The following is a 19,733-nucleotide window of genomic DNA, read 5'->3' as shown; positions in this document are numbered from 1 at the left end:
AGGGCTTTCTCTGGTGCTTTGCCCCAGTTGATTGCTGCGTAAAGATCTCAGACCCGTCCCTGAGGAGACGGGTAATGAAACAGATGAAATTCATTTTAACAGTATATTTTATCCAACGTATTATCCAGAGAAAACTTATTAATGAACTCTCTTATGTTTTTTTGTACCACACTAACTCTTGGATTTCCAGTTTGTATTTGACACTCGTGGCACGTCTCTGTTCGGACTGGCCACATTGCAACTGCTCGATAGCCACACGTCAGGGTCGGGACGGCAGCCAGGTGGGCGTGACAGGCTGACGGGCTCACCTGCCCTGGTGCTCATGTGCCTCTGATCTCTCTGGCTTCCAGGGGAAGGAGGTGATTGAGCATTACCTGAACGAGCTCATCTCCCAGGGCACCTCTCACATTCCCCGCTGGACGCCTGCCCCCGTCAGAGAGGAGGACGCCCGCTCTCAGGCTGGCCCGAGGGATGCTGGCTCCCTGCAGGCTGACAGGCCCAGCAGCACCCCAGGCCCTGCTCCTGAGACGGTTCTTACCGAGGGTAGGTCCCTGCGGCGGATGCCAGCTGGCCAGGTCTCTGCCTTTGGCCACCCCTTCCCCCCTGCCAGCCACCCGGTCCCCGGAAACCTGCTTAGGGTTTGCTCACTCCGTGGGAGGAGAACTGCTGCGCGTCCCCTTGGGAACGGGTCTGGGACCTGGAATGAGTCAGCTTCCTCCCTTTCCCGAAGCTTCACCCTCTCTCCCTTCCGGCCCAAGAGCCAGAACTGGTTTATTTCTAAATCAGGAATTGACCTGATCTGGTGCCTCAGGGCTGCCCTTTTCTCCTTTTGTTGTTGTTGTTGTTGTCTTTTACTATTTTTAATTATATGAGTAAGGCATGATGATGGTAGGGAAAAAACCTCAAATTTCTTGGAAGATGTAAATTAGGAAGTAAGACTCCTTTCTTCTCCCTCGAGGCCATAATAGTTTTGTGCTTATAATTCCTGAAACTATCTAGGCATTTATACGTACATAATACGTACACACACATGCATACACAGGCAAGCAGACGTGTATAACTTATATGTTGAATGAGTGAGAGCATGTTATACATTCTACTGGATGTTTTGCTTATTTTCAATTCCTGATGTTGCTTGAACAGTTTTCTGGATCATTGTTTCTGTCTCAGCACCTTGCAGTATTTTACGGTGTATTTGGGCCCTACCATAACTTAACTTATTAATAAACACGTATTGATTATTGATTATTTTTAGTTAATTTAGCTTATCTTCTATTAATGGATATTTAGTTTTCTGGTTTTTAATTTTTTTCCACTTAAAAATATAAATAATATATCTTTCTACTTAAGGTTGTTTTTATATTTATGTAAGCATATAGGTAGCATACTTTTTTTTTTTTTAATTTCCAGAGAGAGAGAGAGAGAGAGAGAGAATGAGAGTACAAGCAGGGGGAGCAGCAGACAGAGGGAGAAGTAGGCTCCCTGCTGAGTAGGGAACCCAATGTGGGACCCCATCCCAGGATCCTGGCATCATGACCTGAGCCGAAGGCAGATGCTTAACGACTGAGCCCCCCAGGCATCCCATAGCATAAAATTTTTTTTAAGTTGAATTGTTGGGTCAAAGGTTATATGCAGACAAAATTTTGGCTGATTTACCAATTAGGCTTACAAAGACATTGTACTAATCAATGTTCTCCCCAAAAGGGCATAGCTGTGTCTATTCCTGACCTCACTCCAGTTCCCCACGAGACTGTGCCTGGGTGGCTCTGTTGGTTAAGCGTCTGCCTTCCACTCGGGTCATGATCGGGGTCCTGGGTTCGAGACCTAAGTTGGGCTCCCTGCTCAGTGAGGGAGTCTGCTTTTTCCTCTCCCTCTGCTTCTCCCTCTGCCTCTCCTTCTGTTTTTCCCTCTGAGTCTCCACCCCTCCCCGCTCGTGTACTCTCTCTCTAATAAATAAATACAATCTTTAAAAAATATGAACTGAAAGCAAACAGTGACCAATGGTAGACGAGTGGGGCCAAATATTATTTTCTTGTTTTTAGTGACTCCATATTGTTTTTTTGTGAATCTCTGTTCTTGTACTTTTTTATTTTCCTATTGATTCCTTGATTCCTATTTCCCATTGATTTCTTACTGCTTTGTAAGAGCTCTTTGTACTGAAGGCTATTAGCCCTTTGTCATATTTTAAAACTTTTGTTGACATGGGAAATGTTCACAATATAATGTTAAAATTAAAAAAAAAAATCCCTAGGACTCAAAACTACATATACTCCATGAATTCAGTTTTAACCATACGCATTTGTGCTTACGAAGATTCGGTCTTTCCTTGGGGGCCACTGAAGTGTAGGGCTTGGCTTCCTTTGACATGTGCCATGTAACCAATAATACATCTGGGGCAGTGTTTAGGGAGAACAAAATTCATTCACTCAACAAACATTTACTCTGTACCAATTGTATATGTACTAGCTGGCTACTGGGGTACGTGCACTTCTAAAATATTTAAAAAATTAAAACTTCTGCCCCTTCTTGTGCACATTGTCTGGTGGTCATGCCCTGTGCCCTCCTCATTTTGCACCAGGCTTTTCCTCCCTTGTCCGTCTGTGCTGTCCAGCAGCAGGGCTGGTGTTTGGGATGGCTGGCGAGAGGCAGAGTCAAGCCCCTTCCGCCCGGCCCTGAATCACTGGGCCTTTGTGCTCAGGAGAAAGGGGCCTTCACAGCTGCCCAGAGGCCGGAAGGATGCTGGTATCTCCTGCCTCCCTTGTGCTTTCTCCCTCATCCTCTCCAAGCCCCTTTCTCATCTCCAGCCTCTCTGAGGCTCCCCCACCCCTACACCACCAGCATCTCTCCTGCTTCTGTTTACCCAGATGCCTTTTGACCTCCAGCCTGGACTGTTTTTATGTTAGAGGGAACCATTGGGTCCTACTGCTGCTTGTGCACACATCCCACTTATTTTCTTCTTGCGCATACAGAGAACGGGCTGTGCCCGTGGGGGCTGATCTTGTGGACCGCCTACCTGCTGCTGAGATGCTCGCATGCTAATGTCCGTGCCGGCATCTGCCGCCCCGGCAGTTAGGAGTGGGTACCGGGACCTCAGGTTGGAGCCCAGCCTCTAAATGCCTGAACATGCTGACCCCAAACAGCCCAATCACGCAACTGGACAGGACTGAACACTGGGAATGATCTGTGCAACTCCTGGGCTGTATTTCGGGGTCAGGGCTCTGTCTATGAAAAGCCTCAAACCCACAAGGGGGCCGGGAGGTGGGAAGGCAAAAGGAACTGTACCTACGGACCATCTCTTTTATGATGGGGCACTGCATGCTTTTGTTGCTACTTAACCTCTCCTGACCTCAGTTTTGTCTTCCATGAAGTGGGGACAGTAGTGCCCCTGCCTCACAGGGGTGCTGGGAGAGCTCCCTGAGATGACGCATGTCTGGAAACAATGAGCACATGTTGTTAATAATCTTCAGAGAGCAGAACAGCTCCGGGGGGGGGGTGTGTGTGGGAATTACCTGGATTTCCAAGGGTCAAAGGACACATCACCTGCCACAGTGAGATCCAGGCCGGCCCCACCATGAGTTTTCATAACCATCTTGGAAATGGGTCGGCAAGACCAGAGGGTGTGGAACCCCCGTGGCTGTTCTTTGGTGAAAGGGCCACTGTACCCGACGCTTCTGATCTGAGGTGGCCAGTGAGATGAGGGTTCCAGAAAGAGTAGACAATGTGGAGAAGATTGCCCTCTGGTCCTGAACTCCCCCATCTTCTCCCGCAGGGGACAAGCTGGATGCAGACTATATTCAAAGGTACCTGGGCCATCTCACACCCGTGCAGGAGAGCTGCCTGATCCAGCTTCGGCACTGGTTGCAGGAGACCCACAAAGGCAAGGTGGGTGCAGAGCTGGGGACTACCAGAGCCCGTTCAATGGTAGCTACTTCAGGCCCTGGTGGCAGAAGGGTGGGGTAAACAGGCTGATGTCATTAGCAATCCTGGGAACTTCTATTTTACCTTCCTTTTTTTCTAATTTAAATTCAACTTAATTAACGTATACTTTATTATTAGCTTCAGAGGTAGAATTCAGTGATTCATCAGTTGCTTACGACACCCAGGGCTCATTATTTCAGGCCCCCTCCTTAAATGCCCATCCCCAGTTATCCCGTCCCCCCACCCACCTCCCCTATTTGCCTCCTTTTTATTATGTATTGTCTCATCTATAACGCATATAACACATATTGTCTCATCTATAACGCATATGCTGTGTGCACCGCTGATCACAGGCTTTCTCATCCTCTGCACTGTTGACATTTGAGGCTGGACAGTTCTCTATGGGGTGGGGGGGGAGGTCTTATACATTGCGGGGTGCTGGCCTCACTGGAAGATAACTTCTTCTCCCCCAGCTGCGACCCCAGACTCTAAGCCCTATCCCATGAATGTCCATCATGCTTGTAGGTCCCAAGCACGGACTTGACCTTCAGCTCTGCTGAGTAAGAACATCCAGCTTGCCCTTCCTTCCTATCCCCTCCCCAGGCTGGGCAGGGCAGACAAGGGAGACAGAGGGGCAGACAGGGGAGTTTACTTTCATGTTGGGCTGTGCTTTAACCTATCTGCCCGTTTTCTCATCTGTAAAGCAGGATAATGCTGGCAGTTGCCATCTGGACTGAACTACGAGGGACAAGGCATGTTAAGTGCCCAGAGTTGTATCTGGCTCGGGATGAACACTTAGGCAAGGGGAGATTTCCCTGGGGCTGGCTTTCTCTTGCCTGTTGATATTTGCCCAAGGAAAGGAAGGAGAGCTGGCAGGGTCTTCACTTGTCCCCTCGGCCTCTCAGTTAGACTCTCAGTTAGACTCTGGGTTCTGTGTGATAGGAATGCACCTTGATTCAAGGCAAACAATAAGGAGAGGAGTGTTTATTGGCCCATAGAACTGTTGAGCAGGCTGTATTAATTTTCTAGGGCTGCTGAAAGAAAATGCCACAAACTGAGGGGCTCGAAACAACAGAAACGTATTTTCACAGTTCTGGAGGCCAGAAGTCTGAAACCCAGGCGTGGGCAGGGTTGGTTCCTTCTGAAGGCTCCGCGGGAGGATCTGGGCCATGCCTCCTCCCTCCTGGCTTCTGGTGGCTGCTGCTGGTCCTCAGCTTTTAGACGCGCCGCTGCCATCTCTGCCTCCATCATCGTCCTGTGGACTTCTTACCCCTGTGTGTCCTGTGTCTGTGTCCCAACTCCCTTCCTGGAGTGGGGCCTACCTATGCCAGTGCGACCTCATTTTAGCTAATTATATCAGTATAGACTCGTTCCCAAATAACGTCCCATTCTGAGGTTTTGGGTGGATATGAATTTTGAAGGGACATCACTCAGCCTCGCCCAGGGGGCCATGCAACCTGTCTCAGGGATGTCCTGAACCAGGGCTCACATGCCGTTGGGACCGCTGAGCTCTTGTATCTTGTATCTGTATCTTGTTATCTTGTATCTGTTTGCTTCTGTTTCATCCCCGTTGGACTTCCTTCCCCGTTGAGCTTGGAGCTGTGGCTGCCCGTGGCTTGTAGACTCACCTTTTGCCACTGCAGAGAAAGGGGTTCACGACCCATTCTTCTGATTTAAGTTGTCTACGTGCCGTGATCGGGCTGTGCCACCCCTGAGGCCCTGGGAGTGGCGTGCTGATTGGCAACACCAGCTAAAACCAGGATTGGTGCTGGGGAGTGGGGAAGTAAAGCAGCTCCCCAAAAGAAAAGAGGTATGTGGGGAGGGAAGAAAGTCAGGCAGCCGAAACTCGCAGATTTTCCCCTACAGCTCACCCCTAGACTGCGTCATGGTTAAGTGTATCATCCTCTTCCCAGCTACGTATTTTGCAGAGGAGACAGGAGACGTGCTCTCCATAATTTTGTCCGTGGGTTAGGGAATACCGTTCTACGCCCTTTCTCCTTCTCTCAGATTCCCAAAGATGAGCATATCCTCCGGTTCCTGCGGGCCCGTGACTTCCACCTGGACAAGGCCCGGGAGATGCTTTGCCAGTCCTTGAGCTGGAGAAAGCAGCACCAGGTGGATCTCCTCCTCCAGACGTGGCAACCGCCTGCCCTCCTGGAGGAATTCTACGCAGGGGGCTGGCACTACCAGGACATAGGTGAGTCCCTTTACCTCCATAATGCAGAGCGTCGTACACTTTGGTCACTGCCAAAGGTGCTTTGAAGGTCGCGTTTCAGGTTGGCCTCTTATTATTTTTCCTTTTGACTCTTCTGGGTATCTGGAGATTCACCTTGGGGTTCACCCAGCCATGGGGAAAGTAGGGCCGGGCATTTTGGGCTCAAAGCACTATTTCTCACTCAGGGGCAGCCTTAACCCACACTTGCTTTTTTTTTTTTTTTTTTTAAGATTTATTTATTTGACAGACAGAGATCACATGTAGGCAGAGAGGCAGGCAGAGAGAGAGGAGGAAGCAGGCTCCCCGCTGAACGGAGAGCCCAATGTGGGGCTCGATTCCTGGACCCTGGGATCATGACCTGAGCCGAAGGCAGAGGCTTTAACCCACCGAGCCACCCAGGTGCCCCGCCCCTTGCTTTTGATCTTTGGGACCCCACACGTGATGACTGCATGAGTTTGCATGAGTGCCGGGGCTGCCGAAGCAAATTACCCCACGCCGGGTGGCTTAAGGCCATAGAGATGTATGTTCTCATAGTTCTGGAGGCAGAAGCCCAAACTCAAGGTGTGAGCAGGGCCATGCTCCCTGCAGTGTCTGTAGGGGAGAGTGTCTCCCTGCCTCCTCCCGCTCCTGGGGGCTCCCAGCGTTCCTTGGCTTGTGGTCATGTCACCCCAGTCTCTGCCTGTCTTCACATGGCTGCCCTCTGGCTGTCTCTCTGTGTCCTCGCCTCCTCTTTTTTTTTTTTTTTTAAAGATTTATTTATTTATTTATTTGACAGACAGAGATCACAAGTAGGCAGAGAGGCAGGCAGAGAGAGAAGGGGAAGCAGGCTCCTTGCCAAGCAGAAAGCCTGATGCGGGGCTCAATCCCAGGACCCTGGGATTAAAGGCAGAGGCTTTAACCCACTGAGCCACCCAGGTGCCCCTCCTCTCCTCCTCTTAGAAAGACCCCAGGTCACTGGATTTAGGGGCCACACTGATCTAGCAGGATTTCCTCTGGAGGTCCTTCTCTAATTTCATCCGCAGTCTATTTCCAAATAAGGTCGCATTCAGAGGTTCTGGGTGCCCGTGAATTTTGGGGGGACACTGTTCAACCACTACAAATAACCTCCCTCAGTTTCTCACCAAGCTGCCCTTGATGCCTGTGCCCATTATTCTTTTCAATGCCTTTTAAGTAAAAATTCACATATATTGATTAGGGTGAGTGCTTGATTCTCCTGGAGAACCGGTTGGAGCACTTTATTTTAATACACAGTCGTTCCTTATTATTCATGGATTCCATATTGGCGAATTTGCCTACTCACGCAAATTTATTTGTAACCCCCAAATCAATACTCGGGTGCTTCTGTGGTCAATTAGGACCATGCTCAGAGTGGCAAAAAATCAGCTGTCTGACCTAAGTGTCCCCAGGATGTCCTTCTGCCTTTTTGTTTCAGCTCTCATACTGTTAACAAGAGTCCTTTTTAAAGTCCACTTCGTACTAGCTTTATTTTTCTTTTGGCAATTTTGTGCCTTGTGTGTGTGTGTGTGATTTTTGCTGTTTAAAGGCAAAGTGCGAAAGTGCTGGCCAGTGTTCCCGAGCACAAGAAGGCTGTGATATGCCTCACAGAGAAAATGTGTGTGTTAGGTAAGCTTCTTCTTCTTTTTTTTTTCCTGAAGATTTTATTTATTTATTTGACAGAGAGCGAGAGATCACAAGTAGGCAGAGAGGCAGGCAGATAGAGAGGAAGGGAAGCAGGCTCCCTGCTGAGCAGAGAGCCCGAGGCGGGGCTCGATCCCAGGACTCTGGGATCATGACCTGAGCTGTAGGCAGAGGCTTTAACCCACTGAGCCACCCAGGTGCCCCTAGAAAAGCTTCTTAAGGCTTGAGTGTTGTGCCTCTGGCCATGAGCTCACAATGTGGATGAATCAACAATTTATACCCAATAAGGTGTCCTTAATGAGCATGGCCTCTGAGGCTAGAGCTCCTGAATTCAATAAATTCAGGACAAGGTTATGTATCGATCAGTTAACAAAAATGTAATGTCTCAAGGCTCGCAGGGACCTTACCCCATATTATTCCTCAAAGCGATGCTTCATTGTTCCCTAACTCAGTGTTCAAGGTGACTTTAGGAAAGAAACATCACTACCATGAACAACAAGAATCGACTGTATTCGTACACACTTCCTTATTTTTCCTATTCGCTTTGGTTGACAGAAAGCTGAGAGCCAACACTATCCCCTCTCTCCATATTCCTTCCTAACACGGTTCATCTCTTCTTTTTTAAAAAGCTGTAAAGTAAACGGTTAATTTTAGGAGAGGTTTGCAGAAAAGTTGCTGAGGTCGTACAGAAAGGTATCCCGTGCCCCTCACCCGGTTTCCTGTGTGATGCAAATCTCTTTGACCCTTGGACACTTTGCCTCTCTGGCCATAACTGGTGTCAGCCCCTCTTGGGAGCAGGCAGAACATCCGCGAATAAAGGGACAGGAGGGGCCAGGCTGAGCCACAGCCTGGCATCGCCTCCTCCAAGGAGAAGTTTGGGTCTTGCCCTCTCCCTACCAGCCCTGAAATAATGTCCCTTCTCTTTGCTCGGCCTCCCTCGCCTACAAAGATGGCCGCCCCCTCTACATCCTGCGCCTGGGCCACATGGACACCAAAGGCTTGATGAAGGCTGTGGGGGAGGAGACGCTGCTGAAACACGTGAGTCGGGGTCCCCACTTTCCGGATCCCAGGGCTGCCCGCGGGCGGAACAGCCACCAGAACGTTTGCCAGCCCGTTCTCTACTTTCCAGGTTCTTTCTGTCAATGAGGAGGGACAGAAGAGATGTGAAGGGAACACAAAGCAGTTTGGCCGTCCCATCAGGCAAGAACCCCAGCCAGGAGCCAGTTCCCCCGAAATAGTAAAAACAGCCAAGGTTCATGGGGCGTAGACGCTGGGCCAGGAAGCATGCTGGGTACTTCACAGAAATGTCCTCTCTTCATTCTCACAACGATCCTGTGAGGCAGGGACTGTTACTGTCCCTGCTCTTTGTGGAGGGGGAAACTGAGACTCAGAGGGGCGATGCTCATCCAAGGTTGTTGCGAAATGGGTAAGTGGCAGAGCCGAGATTGGAACCTGTTCCCGTCTGCTTTGGGCTCAAAGACATGATGCCCTGTGCCCCATCACCCCCTCGATCTTGCTTTGTGAGGCCAGCTCTGCTCCCCCACCAAGTGCCACCTTGACTCTGTCTCCCAGGCAGGGGGACTTGCAGGTGTCACGGCACATCCAGGAACCACCGTCCCTCTCTGACTTCCCCCAACTGAGTACTTACAGTGGCACTGAACCTTTCTGAACAATAGCTTGCGCATCTGTAATGTGGGAGTCATATCACGAGTCCCAGGGTTTCTTTACGTATCATTAAAAACAATGACTGTCGAGGGGTAACACTGGCTCTTCAGCATGTGTTCTCCATAGTACTTGATTCACCTTGTCCTTCTTACAGCCCGGGGCGTGGGGAGCGGCAGGCTGCTCTTGCTGTTGCGGCTTTTTATCCTAACGTAGCCCGATCTTTGGGAAAATTAAGTTCCTTTGTTGTCTGGAGATTTCCTAAGGAGACATACATTGGTTGGGGTGAGAAATCGGTCAATCAGGGTCCTGCTCAGAAGTGGAATTCATCTGAGATGGCTCAGATGACAGGATGTCATGAGGGACTCCTTGCAGTGGTGTGGGCTGGATGAAGGGAACAAAGGCAGGATGGAGAGGCTCCTGGGGACTAGCTGCTGTGGTAAAACAGTCATTTCCCTAATGAATTAGTACCAGTGAAATGGAGGCACAGAGAGGTCAAGGAACCTGGCCAAGGCCACACAGCAGGTGGCAGAGCTGGCATCTGAATCCAGGCCATCTGGCTCTGGAGTGTGTGTTCTTAGCAGTCAGCACCTTTTCAACAATTGATAGCAGTAACTGGCTTTTATCAAGTGCTGCTATGGCCCGTCCCTGCAGAGCGCTTTACACATACTATCTCACTTAATCCTAACAACTGCTCCAGATGGGGACCCTTAGTGTCACTGCCACTGTCTTGATGAGGAAGTTGCCCGTGTCACACAGCTCTCGGGGGCGGAGGGGACACTGGAATTCAGGTGTCTAGCCTCAGAGGCCAGGCACTGAACTCATCCCATGGCCTCCCCAGCTGAGGGTCGGGGGTGGTAGCCTCCATGAGACTGTCCTGCCCCTCCACTCCCAGCCCTGCCTTCCTGAGTCTCTCCATCCCTTCCTGTCTGCCAGCCCCCGAGACTCCCTGAGGGTGTCAGAGCCCTGGGAGGTGGCAGAGCAAGCTGGAGTGAGTGGCCCGTCTCTGTCGCAGCTCCTGGACCTGCCTGGTGGACCTGGAGGGTCTCAACATGCGTCACCTGTGGCGGCCGGGGGTCAAGGCCCTGCTGCGGATGATTGAGGTGGTGGAGGACAATTACCCTGAGACCCTGGGCCGGCTGCTCATCGTGCGAGCCCCTCGCGTCTTCCCGGTGCTCTGGACGCTGGTGAGAGCAGGCGCCCGGGCCAGGCCCCTGCCAGGCAGAGATGGCCGAGATGGGGGGGGGGGTTCCCTTTGCCTGCTTGTTCCGTGTCATTTCTCCTAAGTTTGGGCTCAAAGACATGATGCCCTGTGCTTTATTGAGGTAGAACTCATGAACCATAAGGTTCACCCTTTCCAAGTGCTGAATTCGGTGGTTTTTAGTAGATTCACAGAGTTGTGCAACCATCCCACCAGAACATTATCAGCACACCAGAAGGAAGCCCTGTAGCCATCAGCAGCCCCACCGCTCCCCACTCCCCAGCTCCCAGCAGCTGTCAGGCTGCTTTCTGTCTCCATGGATTTGCCTGTTCGCGGTCTGTCCCGTAAGTGGGATCATACAATACGAGGTCTTTTGCATCTGATTACTCTCACTGAGCGTCTCACTGAGCGTCTCACTGAGCGTCTCACTGAGCGTCTCACTGAGCGTGCTGATCCCCCATTCATGCGTGCTGTAGCTCGGATCAGTCCTTCAGTCCTTTTTATGTCTGAATACGACTCTGCCGTATGGGTGGACCAGGATTTATGTATCTGTTGTCCTGCTTGTGAACACTGGAGTCGCACTCGACAGTACAGCATCCCTGGGGTTCCTGTGAGTCGGCTCCAAGGAGTGTTGGGATTCTGTGCTGTCCGTATTTTATTTTATTTAAAAAATATTTTATTTATTTATTGCTGTAGGGATTTTTTTTTTTAAGACTTTATTTATTTATTTGACAGGGATCACAAGTAGGCAGAGAGGCAGGCAGAGAGAGAGAGAGAGAGGAGGAAGCAGGCTCCCCGCTTGAGCAGAGAGCCCGATGCGGGGCTCGATCCCAGGACCCTGAGATCATGACCTGAGCCAAAGGCAGAGGCTTAACCCAGTGAGCCACCCAGGCGCCCCTGCTGTAGGGATTTTAAAACATTTTATCCAAGACCCACAATAAGAAATATACATTATGTTATAGCCCAACACACACACACACACGAAACAGATCTGCAAGTGATGGTTTTACCCTCTTCACTCTTCTATTCCATTCCATTAAAAATTGGCTAGACACAATGCCCTGATTCCATCTCACCACCATGAGCAGGTTGTCACTGGCACTTGGAAACCACTGGGGTCTTGCTGCTGGTCCACAGGCCCCCTCCAAGGATTCAGCGTCCCAGAAAACCAGAGAACCTCTACTACAAATTGAGGTTCAATCAGACAGACATTTGAGAGTTAAGTGGATTCAGTGCTTCACTAAGCACCTACTATGTGCCAGACACCTTCCAGGCCTTGGGGATTTGGAATAAACAAGCCAGCCTCTGTGTCTCCCCACCACTGTCACTGGGTGGGGAGAGATAAAGCAGATAACCCCGCACAAGCCAACGCTTCATGGTTCCCTGTGACAAGGGACTTGTCACAGGGAACCTGGGACTTAGCCTCTCCAAGAACCCTGTGCGTGAGGATGGCAGGGTTCTTGGAGAGGCTAAGTCAGGCAGTGGGTGATGCAGAGAAGTAATTTAGATTGGAGAACTGAGGAAGGTCCCTCAGAGGAGGTGACTTGTGGCTGAGACCCTCAGAAGGAGCAAGAGTCATGCAGGGAAGGGTGGGGAGGAAGGACAGGCCAGGCAACCCACATAGCATGGGCCAAGGCCTGGAGGCAGGATTGTGTTTGATGCTTTTGAGAACCTGAAAACCCAGTCTGGAGTGGTTGGAGCAAAAAGAAAAAGGGCTGGTGGCCCTGGCAGAGGCTGGGGAAATGCTCAGAGACCAGTGCCTGCCAAGTCCAGGCTGTGGTGAAGGTGGGCTTTGTCCTGGGGCACTAGGGAGCCATGGAGGATTGTCAACAGGAGGGGATGTGAGCAGACTTCTGGGGCAGAACATTCTCTGGCTCCTGTGGCTACTTCAAGGCTCTACTGGGGCTGGGCCAGGGAGCAGGAGCTGTGGGAGGGACGGGCAGGACCTGCTCGTAAAGCTTTTTATCTTGAAATATACTGATCTTTGTGAAAATGATGTTCCCTTGCTGTTTGGATACTGGGTGATGGTGGGAGCCATTTAGGGTGCTGGCCAGAAGTGGGATTCACCCCAATGGCTTAGTGGGGACGTAACATGAAAGAACTCCTGGCAGAGGTATGGGCAGGATGGAGAGGCCCCATGAGCTAGCCCCTGCAGTGAGCCCTGACCACCCCTGGGGACGGAGGGACAAGCAGAGGGGATGACAATGTTACTGAACCCCATGAGAGCTGGAATGGAGTGGGGGTGGGGGTGTCCGGGGCACTGAGGTGGGCGGGAGTGGGGGAAGAAGTACCCTGGCCTCTTTCTCTGTTCCCAATCCCCATCTTCTGCCACTGCCCCCCACCCCCGCCCAATGGCCACAAAAGACGGAAAGTCAATGGCATGGAGCCAAGTTGTCGAGGCCCGCAGGGGACCGCTTCCCAGGATGGAGGCTGAAGGACAGTGAGCACACAGGTGGCATTCCCAGTTCCCTGTCCATCTTCCACCTGTGGCATTCCTTGCTGAATTGGCCTGTGCCCCGACAGTATCAAGTCCTTCCTTCCTGCCTCAACTACAGATCTCGTCACGTACCACACCAGCACTGGGTGGGGGGTGCTTTGAGAAACAACCGACTGAGTTCAGTATTGAAATTCTTTCCATCTGGGGTCAACGAAACAGCATCATCTATATAGTGCGGTATTACTCAGCCATAAAAAGAAATGAGGAGGGACCTGGGCTCCAATGTGGATGAACTAGGGAACCATGACGCTGAGTGAGAGAAGCCAGACACGAAAAGCCACGTGTCGTGTGCTTCCATTTCTACGAAGGGTCCAGAACATGCAAATCCATAGAGAGAGAAAGCAGATCAGTGGTTGCCAGGGGCTGGGCAAGGGGCATGGCGAGGGACTGCTGATGTGTCTGAATGTGTAAAAGGAATGGGGTTTCCTTTTGGGTTGATGAGAAGTCTTGGAATTGCAGGAAAGTGGTAGTTCTACAACATAGTGAACAAACTAAAAGCAATTGAACTGTTCGCTTTAAAATGGTTAATTCTGGGGTACCTGGCTGGCTCAGACAGAAGAGCGTGTGACGTTGGAGCTCCTGGGTGGCTTAGTTGTTGAGCGTCTGACTTTGGCCTGGGTCATGATCTCGGGGTCCTGAGATCGAGCCGGGTGTCGGACTCCGTGCTCACTGGGGAGTCTGCTTCTCCTTCTCCCTCTGCCCTGCCCCTGGATCGTGCACGTGTACTCTTGCTCTCTCTGTCTCAAATAAATAAATAACATCTTAAAAAAAAAAAAAGAACCGAAGAGCATGTGATGCTTGATCTCAGGGTCACGAGTTCAAGTCCGACACTGGGTGTATTGCTTAAATAAATTAAAACTTAAAAAACCAGTAAAATAAAGTGGTTAATTCTTTGTGATGTGTTACATCTCCACATAACAAACAAACACCCCGTTCCATCTTGTCTCCTCTCCCCCACTTCAGATCAGCCCCTTCATCAATGAAAACACCAGGCAGAAGTTTCTCATCTACAGCGGCAGCAATTACCAGGGCCCCGGAGGCCTTGTGGACTACCTGGATAAAGAAGTGATCCCCGACTTCCTCGGGGGAGAATGTGTGGTGAGTGTGTGGCCGCAGGCCCTGGGGTGGGGCTGCAGAGGTCCGCGCAGAGGCTGCAGTGGGGCCCCGCCCTTGTGTGTGTGGGTGCTGACACCTGGAGAGGTCACACTTTCTCTTCGTGGTGGCAGGCCTTGTTTTCCAAAGCTGCCCCCAAGAGAGGTGAGTCTTCTCCCAAGGAGGGACCTTACCTTGTGGATCAACATAGTGATCCAGATGGAAGTTTCTGGAAGTGCAGAGACCAGGCCATCAAGGGTTTATCTTGGTATTCCCCATTCAGTATGTTGCTACGCAGCCCAGTTTACCTGCTGACTTTGCGCCCTCTGCTGCCGGGACAGGGGACTCCCAGCCCAGTGGTCTGGACCCCGGAGCTGGTGTACCCAAAGGGATTTATTCCCAACCCACAGCTCCACGGAGTGGGAAGATCGGCCAACTGCTTGAAGGGGAGGCAGCCACAGACCCCTTCTACTGCCTCCCCCTGGGGGTGAGGTGTCACAGAAAGGGGTGACCCTGGGTCAGGACAGTCTTATCTCATCTGGCTATGGGAAGGCAAGCCCCTCTTCCTTCTCTAACAGAATACCAGACTCCAAGTTTACCTGATTTTTGAGTTTAAAAAAGGCATTTCCTAGGAATTCTGCCAAGCTTGCCCATTTTTTCCACTTGTTGAGATACGTATGCATGACTTATGTTTAGCAAATGGGCCTGTAAGTCCAGCATGGTAATAAGAGACATGAGCCCAGCGGGGGGATTGATAAACATGGGTTTGTGCCCAGGCTCAGCCACATTCTGCTGTGTGATCTTGGGCAAGTGGCCTGCCCTCTCTGAGCTTCCATTTTCCTCCTCTGTGAATGGGAAGAATAATAGCTCCTACTGCATTGTGGTTCCTGGAGAGTCAATGAGGTCATGGAAGCCCGGTTCCCTATTCACTAAAGGGTCACTGTGACAAGTGCAATTTCAGGGGTCACAGAGCACCCTTCTTTGAGTCAGCCAGGACTGCCACCTTTGTCTTTGTCCCCCAGTGTAATGTCCCTGAAGGAGGGCTGGTCCCCAAGTCCCTCTATCTGACGGAGGAGGAGCAGGAGCACACGGACCAGCTGCGGCAGTGGAGAGAGACCTACCAGTCGGCCAGCGTGCTCCGAGGGGCCCCCCATGAGGTGCTGGGACCTGGCCTGGGAGGACACGCTGGGCTGGGGTGTTGTCTTAGGCCAGGGTCCCCTGAAGCAGAGCCTGAGGCCAGGGTTCTTGTGCCAGCGATGTGTTCAGGATGAGTTCTCAGCAGAAACCTGTAAGGAGAGGTGGGGCAGGGTGGGCGTGGGGACGGATGTAAGCACAGGGGTGGTGCGCCGAGTCTCGCCCAGCCTGACCCGAGGGGAACACTGGGCTGTGCAGAGCACGACAGATGGACAGGCCTTTTGTACTCTGTCAGACTCGGCTGTGGATTACCCACCCCGCAACAGGGTGGGACCTCCTAGCCGTTTCAAGACAGAGACAGGTGCATCTCCCCAGAGCAGTTCTTAGACAGTGGAAGCTGGGGGCTTCAGCAGCCCATCCTCCTCACAGTCACAGTGGGGACTGGAGACCCAGGTGGGCAGCCCACAGCACTTCCTACAGCTGACCTCCCCATCCCAGCTCCCCACTCCTGGTGGGATTCCAGACGGGACTCCAGACTCTGCCCCTACCCTCCATGCAGGTCGCGGTGGAGATTCTGGAGGGGGAATCAGTCATCACCTGGGACTTTGACATCCTGAGAGGGGACGTGGTCTTCAGCCTGTACCACAGCAAGCAGATGCCCCAGCCTGGCCGCCAGGAGCCGGGGGCCAGGGTCGGCGGGCAGCTGATGGACAAAGGCTGGGTCCTAGGTGTGGATTACAGCCGTGTCGAAGCCCCTCTTGTCTGCCGGGAAGGGGAGAGCATCCAGGTTTGAGCTCCTTTGTTCATTTATTCATTCATCGTACAGGATTGAGTGTTCACTGTGTGCTGGGGTTCTGGCCCTCGACCTCAGCGACCCTGTAGGACAGTGAGGGAGAAAGAACTGGGCAGATTGAGGACTTTGGGGACCCCAGGGCCCCATTCTCAGAATCCCCCGGGACTCTTGTCAAAACCTCAGACCACCAGGCCCCATGTCAGGGGCCTAACTCAGAACCTCTGGGCATGAGGCCCGGACTCGGCATCCCCTACCCTCTCCCAGTGATTTCTGATGTGTTAGTTTCAGAACCTAGAGCATTAGAGATGCCCTAACACTGGCAACAGAACTCAGATGTGTCTTGGAACATGAACCACCCCGCCCCGCCGCTACTCACATGCTGCTGGAGGCCAGTGTTGGCAAGTCTTCGACCACCAGCCCCGCTCCACCCACCTTGCACAAACAGGCTCCAGTGAGCACGGCAGGTCTCACACAGGGTCCCTGTGCAGCAGGCTGTCCTGCACCTCACACACCAGCACCCCTAGCACCCTATATAGCCCCTCTATAACCCCTGAAGTTACAACAACTAACACCTCCATTCTCGCCATCCGGGCCCTCCACTAACCTTAACCAACCTGCCAGCTCCCTGCCCAGATCCCTCCTGGGGCAGCAGAACAAAAGCCCAACAAAATCCAGGTGTTTAACCACCTGCACCTGTTCTCCTACAACCGCAGCTCCACCCCCGCCGGCCTCCACTCCCACCCGATAAGAGGGAGGCTCTCAGCCCCCACAGATAGGGGGGTAACGGCGGAGGAGTCAAGGATACGTCAGGAGGCCCTGGATTGGTTCGGCAAGGGGCTCCCGTCCGCCCCCACGTGGACCAGAGCCTCAGGGAGGGCTGCTGTGTTTCAGGGCTCCCATGTGACCCGGTGGCCTGGTATCTATTTGCTCCAGTGGCAAATGCACAGCCCCCCTGGGAATGCGGCTTGCAGCCTCCCGGGGGTGGAGGATGTCCTGACGGCCCTGCACAGCCCCGGCCCCAAGTGCAAACTTCTCTACTACTACGAGGTGCTGGCGTCTGAGGACTTCAGGTAGGAGGGGCTGGACGGGGATCCTGGGCAGGAAGCCCCCCCCCCACCCCGCTCTCCTCCAGGCCAGGCCCATAGCGCTTCTGAGGCTCCTTCCTTCTGGGCTGGGTGACATTGGATTCATTTCTCCCACGTGCCTTTGAGCTTATCCAGGGGCGGGGCCTCAGCATGGGTATTGTTAAAATTCGCCAGTGGTTCAGCACCTGTGTGAGCAGTTGGGTCCAACGCTATGTCTAAATCCTGCTCCAGCTGCAGAACGTCCCCTTCCAATGAAACTCTGGACAGAACCCCAATATACCAGATCGATGGCAGGGGGGAGGGGAGCTCAAAGCCCTCCTCTTTGGACCTCCTCTCACTCCTAGAAACCCATAACACAGGGTCTGGATTGTTCTAGAACATTCTAGAATAGTGTCTCACAGACACCTCTCCCCAAGTGTTGCTTTCCGAGAGAGTGGTGGCTAAGACCTCCAGCGCTTCCTGGTTGCTGTGTGACCTCAAGCAAGTCACTTAAGCTGTCTGAGCCTCAGCCTCCCCACCAGTTAAACGGGGGCCGCTGAAACCCCCCGCATCCGGAGTTGTCATCAGGAAGAAGTGGTTGGTGGAAGCCTGCCCTTCCCTGAGGCATACAGAAAGCACTTGATGGCAGAAATGAAGCAGAGGGTGACGAGATGGAGCTGGCAGTTTCTTCACGGCTTTACAGTTTATCTTTTAAAAACAAATGTCATTTTGCTTCCTGCTTCATGACATAGCTCTGTTAGTTTCCTACTTTTTTTTTCTTTTTTTTAAAAGTAGGCTCCACACCCAGCGTGGAGGCCAACAAGAGACTCAAACTCATGACCCTGAGATCCAGACCTGAGCTGAGATCCAGAGTCAGATCCACTGACTGAACCACCGAGTCCCTCTGTTAGTTTCCTTCTAAAATTAATGCTTTACATTCTTTACCGTGGGGTCAAATCGAGGCTCCAGGAGGGTGTGCATCTGTATCTACATGCCAGGTGCAGGTCCAAGTGCCCTAAGGACACGTGCAGCCCAGTGTGAGAGATACTGGGCCAGTGTCTTCACTCCACAGAGAGCCCCACAGCATGGCAGGGCTGGTGATTTCCTCTTTGGGAAGCAGCTTGTTTTGGGCACTGGGCACCAGCCAGTGCAGGGGACAGACCCCGTAGACACGAGCATCCAGGGGCTGCCGCCTCCAGGAGGGCAGGTGGCAGCTAAAGGGCGGGCCAGATGCTGCTTGCCAGCCTGCCTGGTCTGGTCCGTGTTGGGGACGCTTGCAGCCCTGACCTTCAACAGCTCACAGAGAACCAGGTCAAGGGCTAGCTCCTGGCCGTCCTCAGTAGGCAGGCGTTGGGCTGGGCCCTGGGGGACCAGACACACAGAGGCTGCCGTCATGGAGCAGGAGGCCACACGATCACACCTGCATGTAACTATGAACCAGCAGTGGATGCCATGCCGATGTTCCAGCCTGGGTCCTTGTCCAAGGTCACACAGCTGGGAGGTGCCGGAGGTCTCAGCACAGCGTTTTGTGAGAGCATGGGATGAGGGGCCTGGCCTAGGCTAGAGATAGGGCTGGGGACTGCCCAGGCCGTGGGGCACCTTCTGGGCCATGCTAGATCCCCAGCTCATGGAAGCTCCTGAATGGTGTGCGGCAGGTGGGGATCTTTGGGGGTGGGGCAGGAAAATGGGCGGAGCCTTGTTTCTCATCACAGCTTCACTTGCTTTTCCCTCCGCACTTGCCCTCTGTGCCTGGGGTGGTTACCAGCCTCGTGGAAAGGGCCCTGGGGCCTCATTTGCAGCATCACCAGCTTTTCCACTGCTGTGCGGGGCCCCCAAGCCTGTGTCTCCACCAGAAGGTAATGTGTGTGCGATGCCCTTCCTCCCCAGGGGCTCCATGTCCAGCCTGGAATCCTGCACCAGCGGTTTCTCCCAGCTCAGCGCCACCACTTCCTCCTCATCTGGCCAGTCCCACAGCAGCCCCCTGGTCTCCAGATAGTTGGGACTGAGCCCTGTGGGGCAGCCTGCTTGCCTCCCAGGTCTGTAAGTGTCCATGGGGTCTGGGACCATGTGGGCTGCAGCCCTGGGTCTGGACACTGACTAAGCTGGGGCATCTGGAGCCAATGGCAATGATCCAGCTCACGCATTCTCAAGGATGCAAGGACGGAATGATCTTCTTTGGGCTTCACGTCAGGAAAAGCCAGGGAGTGGCTGGGCCACCTTTGGGTCTGCCTGGTCCGGGAGCTCAGGGATATCATCGGGCTCAGCATCCCCTTTCCATCCCTGGCTCTGCTTTCCCTGGGGGCAGCTGCCTTCTCAGGTGCCCTCCCCATGCAGGGGATCCCACTACCACTAGGGTCCCTCCCTTCCCCCAGCTCAGCTGCAGATGAGAACCTCTGTCTCCCAAAGTTCCATCCAAGCTCCCAGAATGGAGTCTAATCAGCCTGCCTGGGTCCCACACTGGTCCCTGAACCAATCACAGTTGCCAGGGTACCAGAGAACACTGATTGGCCGACAGGGTC

At 52.7% G+C, this 19,733-nt stretch overlaps 1 protein-coding gene across 1 annotated transcript in view; it reads left to right on the top strand.

The window, feature by feature from the left end:
* LOC111156185 (SEC14 like lipid binding 5) overlaps positions 1-19,210 on the top strand; it is a 36,442-nt gene extending 17,232 nt beyond the window's left edge. The window contains exons 6-16 of the mRNA XM_022516905.1: positions 351-543; positions 3,770-3,882; positions 5,926-6,115; positions 8,721-8,809; positions 8,901-8,971; positions 10,449-10,620; positions 14,095-14,229; positions 15,246-15,380; positions 15,917-16,144; positions 17,042-17,220; positions 19,102-19,210. Coding sequence (XP_022372613.1) covers positions 351-543; positions 3,770-3,882; positions 5,926-6,115; positions 8,721-8,809; positions 8,901-8,971; positions 10,449-10,620; positions 14,095-14,229; positions 15,246-15,380; positions 15,917-16,144; positions 17,042-17,220; positions 19,102-19,210 — 1,614 coding nt within the window. The remainder of the gene's footprint in view (positions 1-350; positions 544-3,769; positions 3,883-5,925; positions 6,116-8,720; positions 8,810-8,900; positions 8,972-10,448; positions 10,621-14,094; positions 14,230-15,245; positions 15,381-15,916; positions 16,145-17,041; positions 17,221-19,101) is intronic.
* The last annotated feature ends 523 nt before the right edge of the window (positions 19,211-19,733 follow it).

This window comes from Enhydra lutris, unplaced genomic scaffold, assembly GCF_002288905.1.
Source record: "Enhydra lutris kenyoni isolate GAN:26980312 unplaced genomic scaffold, ASM228890v2 scaffoldscaffold45, whole genome shotgun sequence".
Lineage (NCBI taxonomy): Eukaryota > Metazoa > Chordata > Mammalia > Carnivora > Mustelidae > Enhydra > Enhydra lutris.
This window is presented reverse-complemented; position numbering and strand designations above follow the sequence as displayed.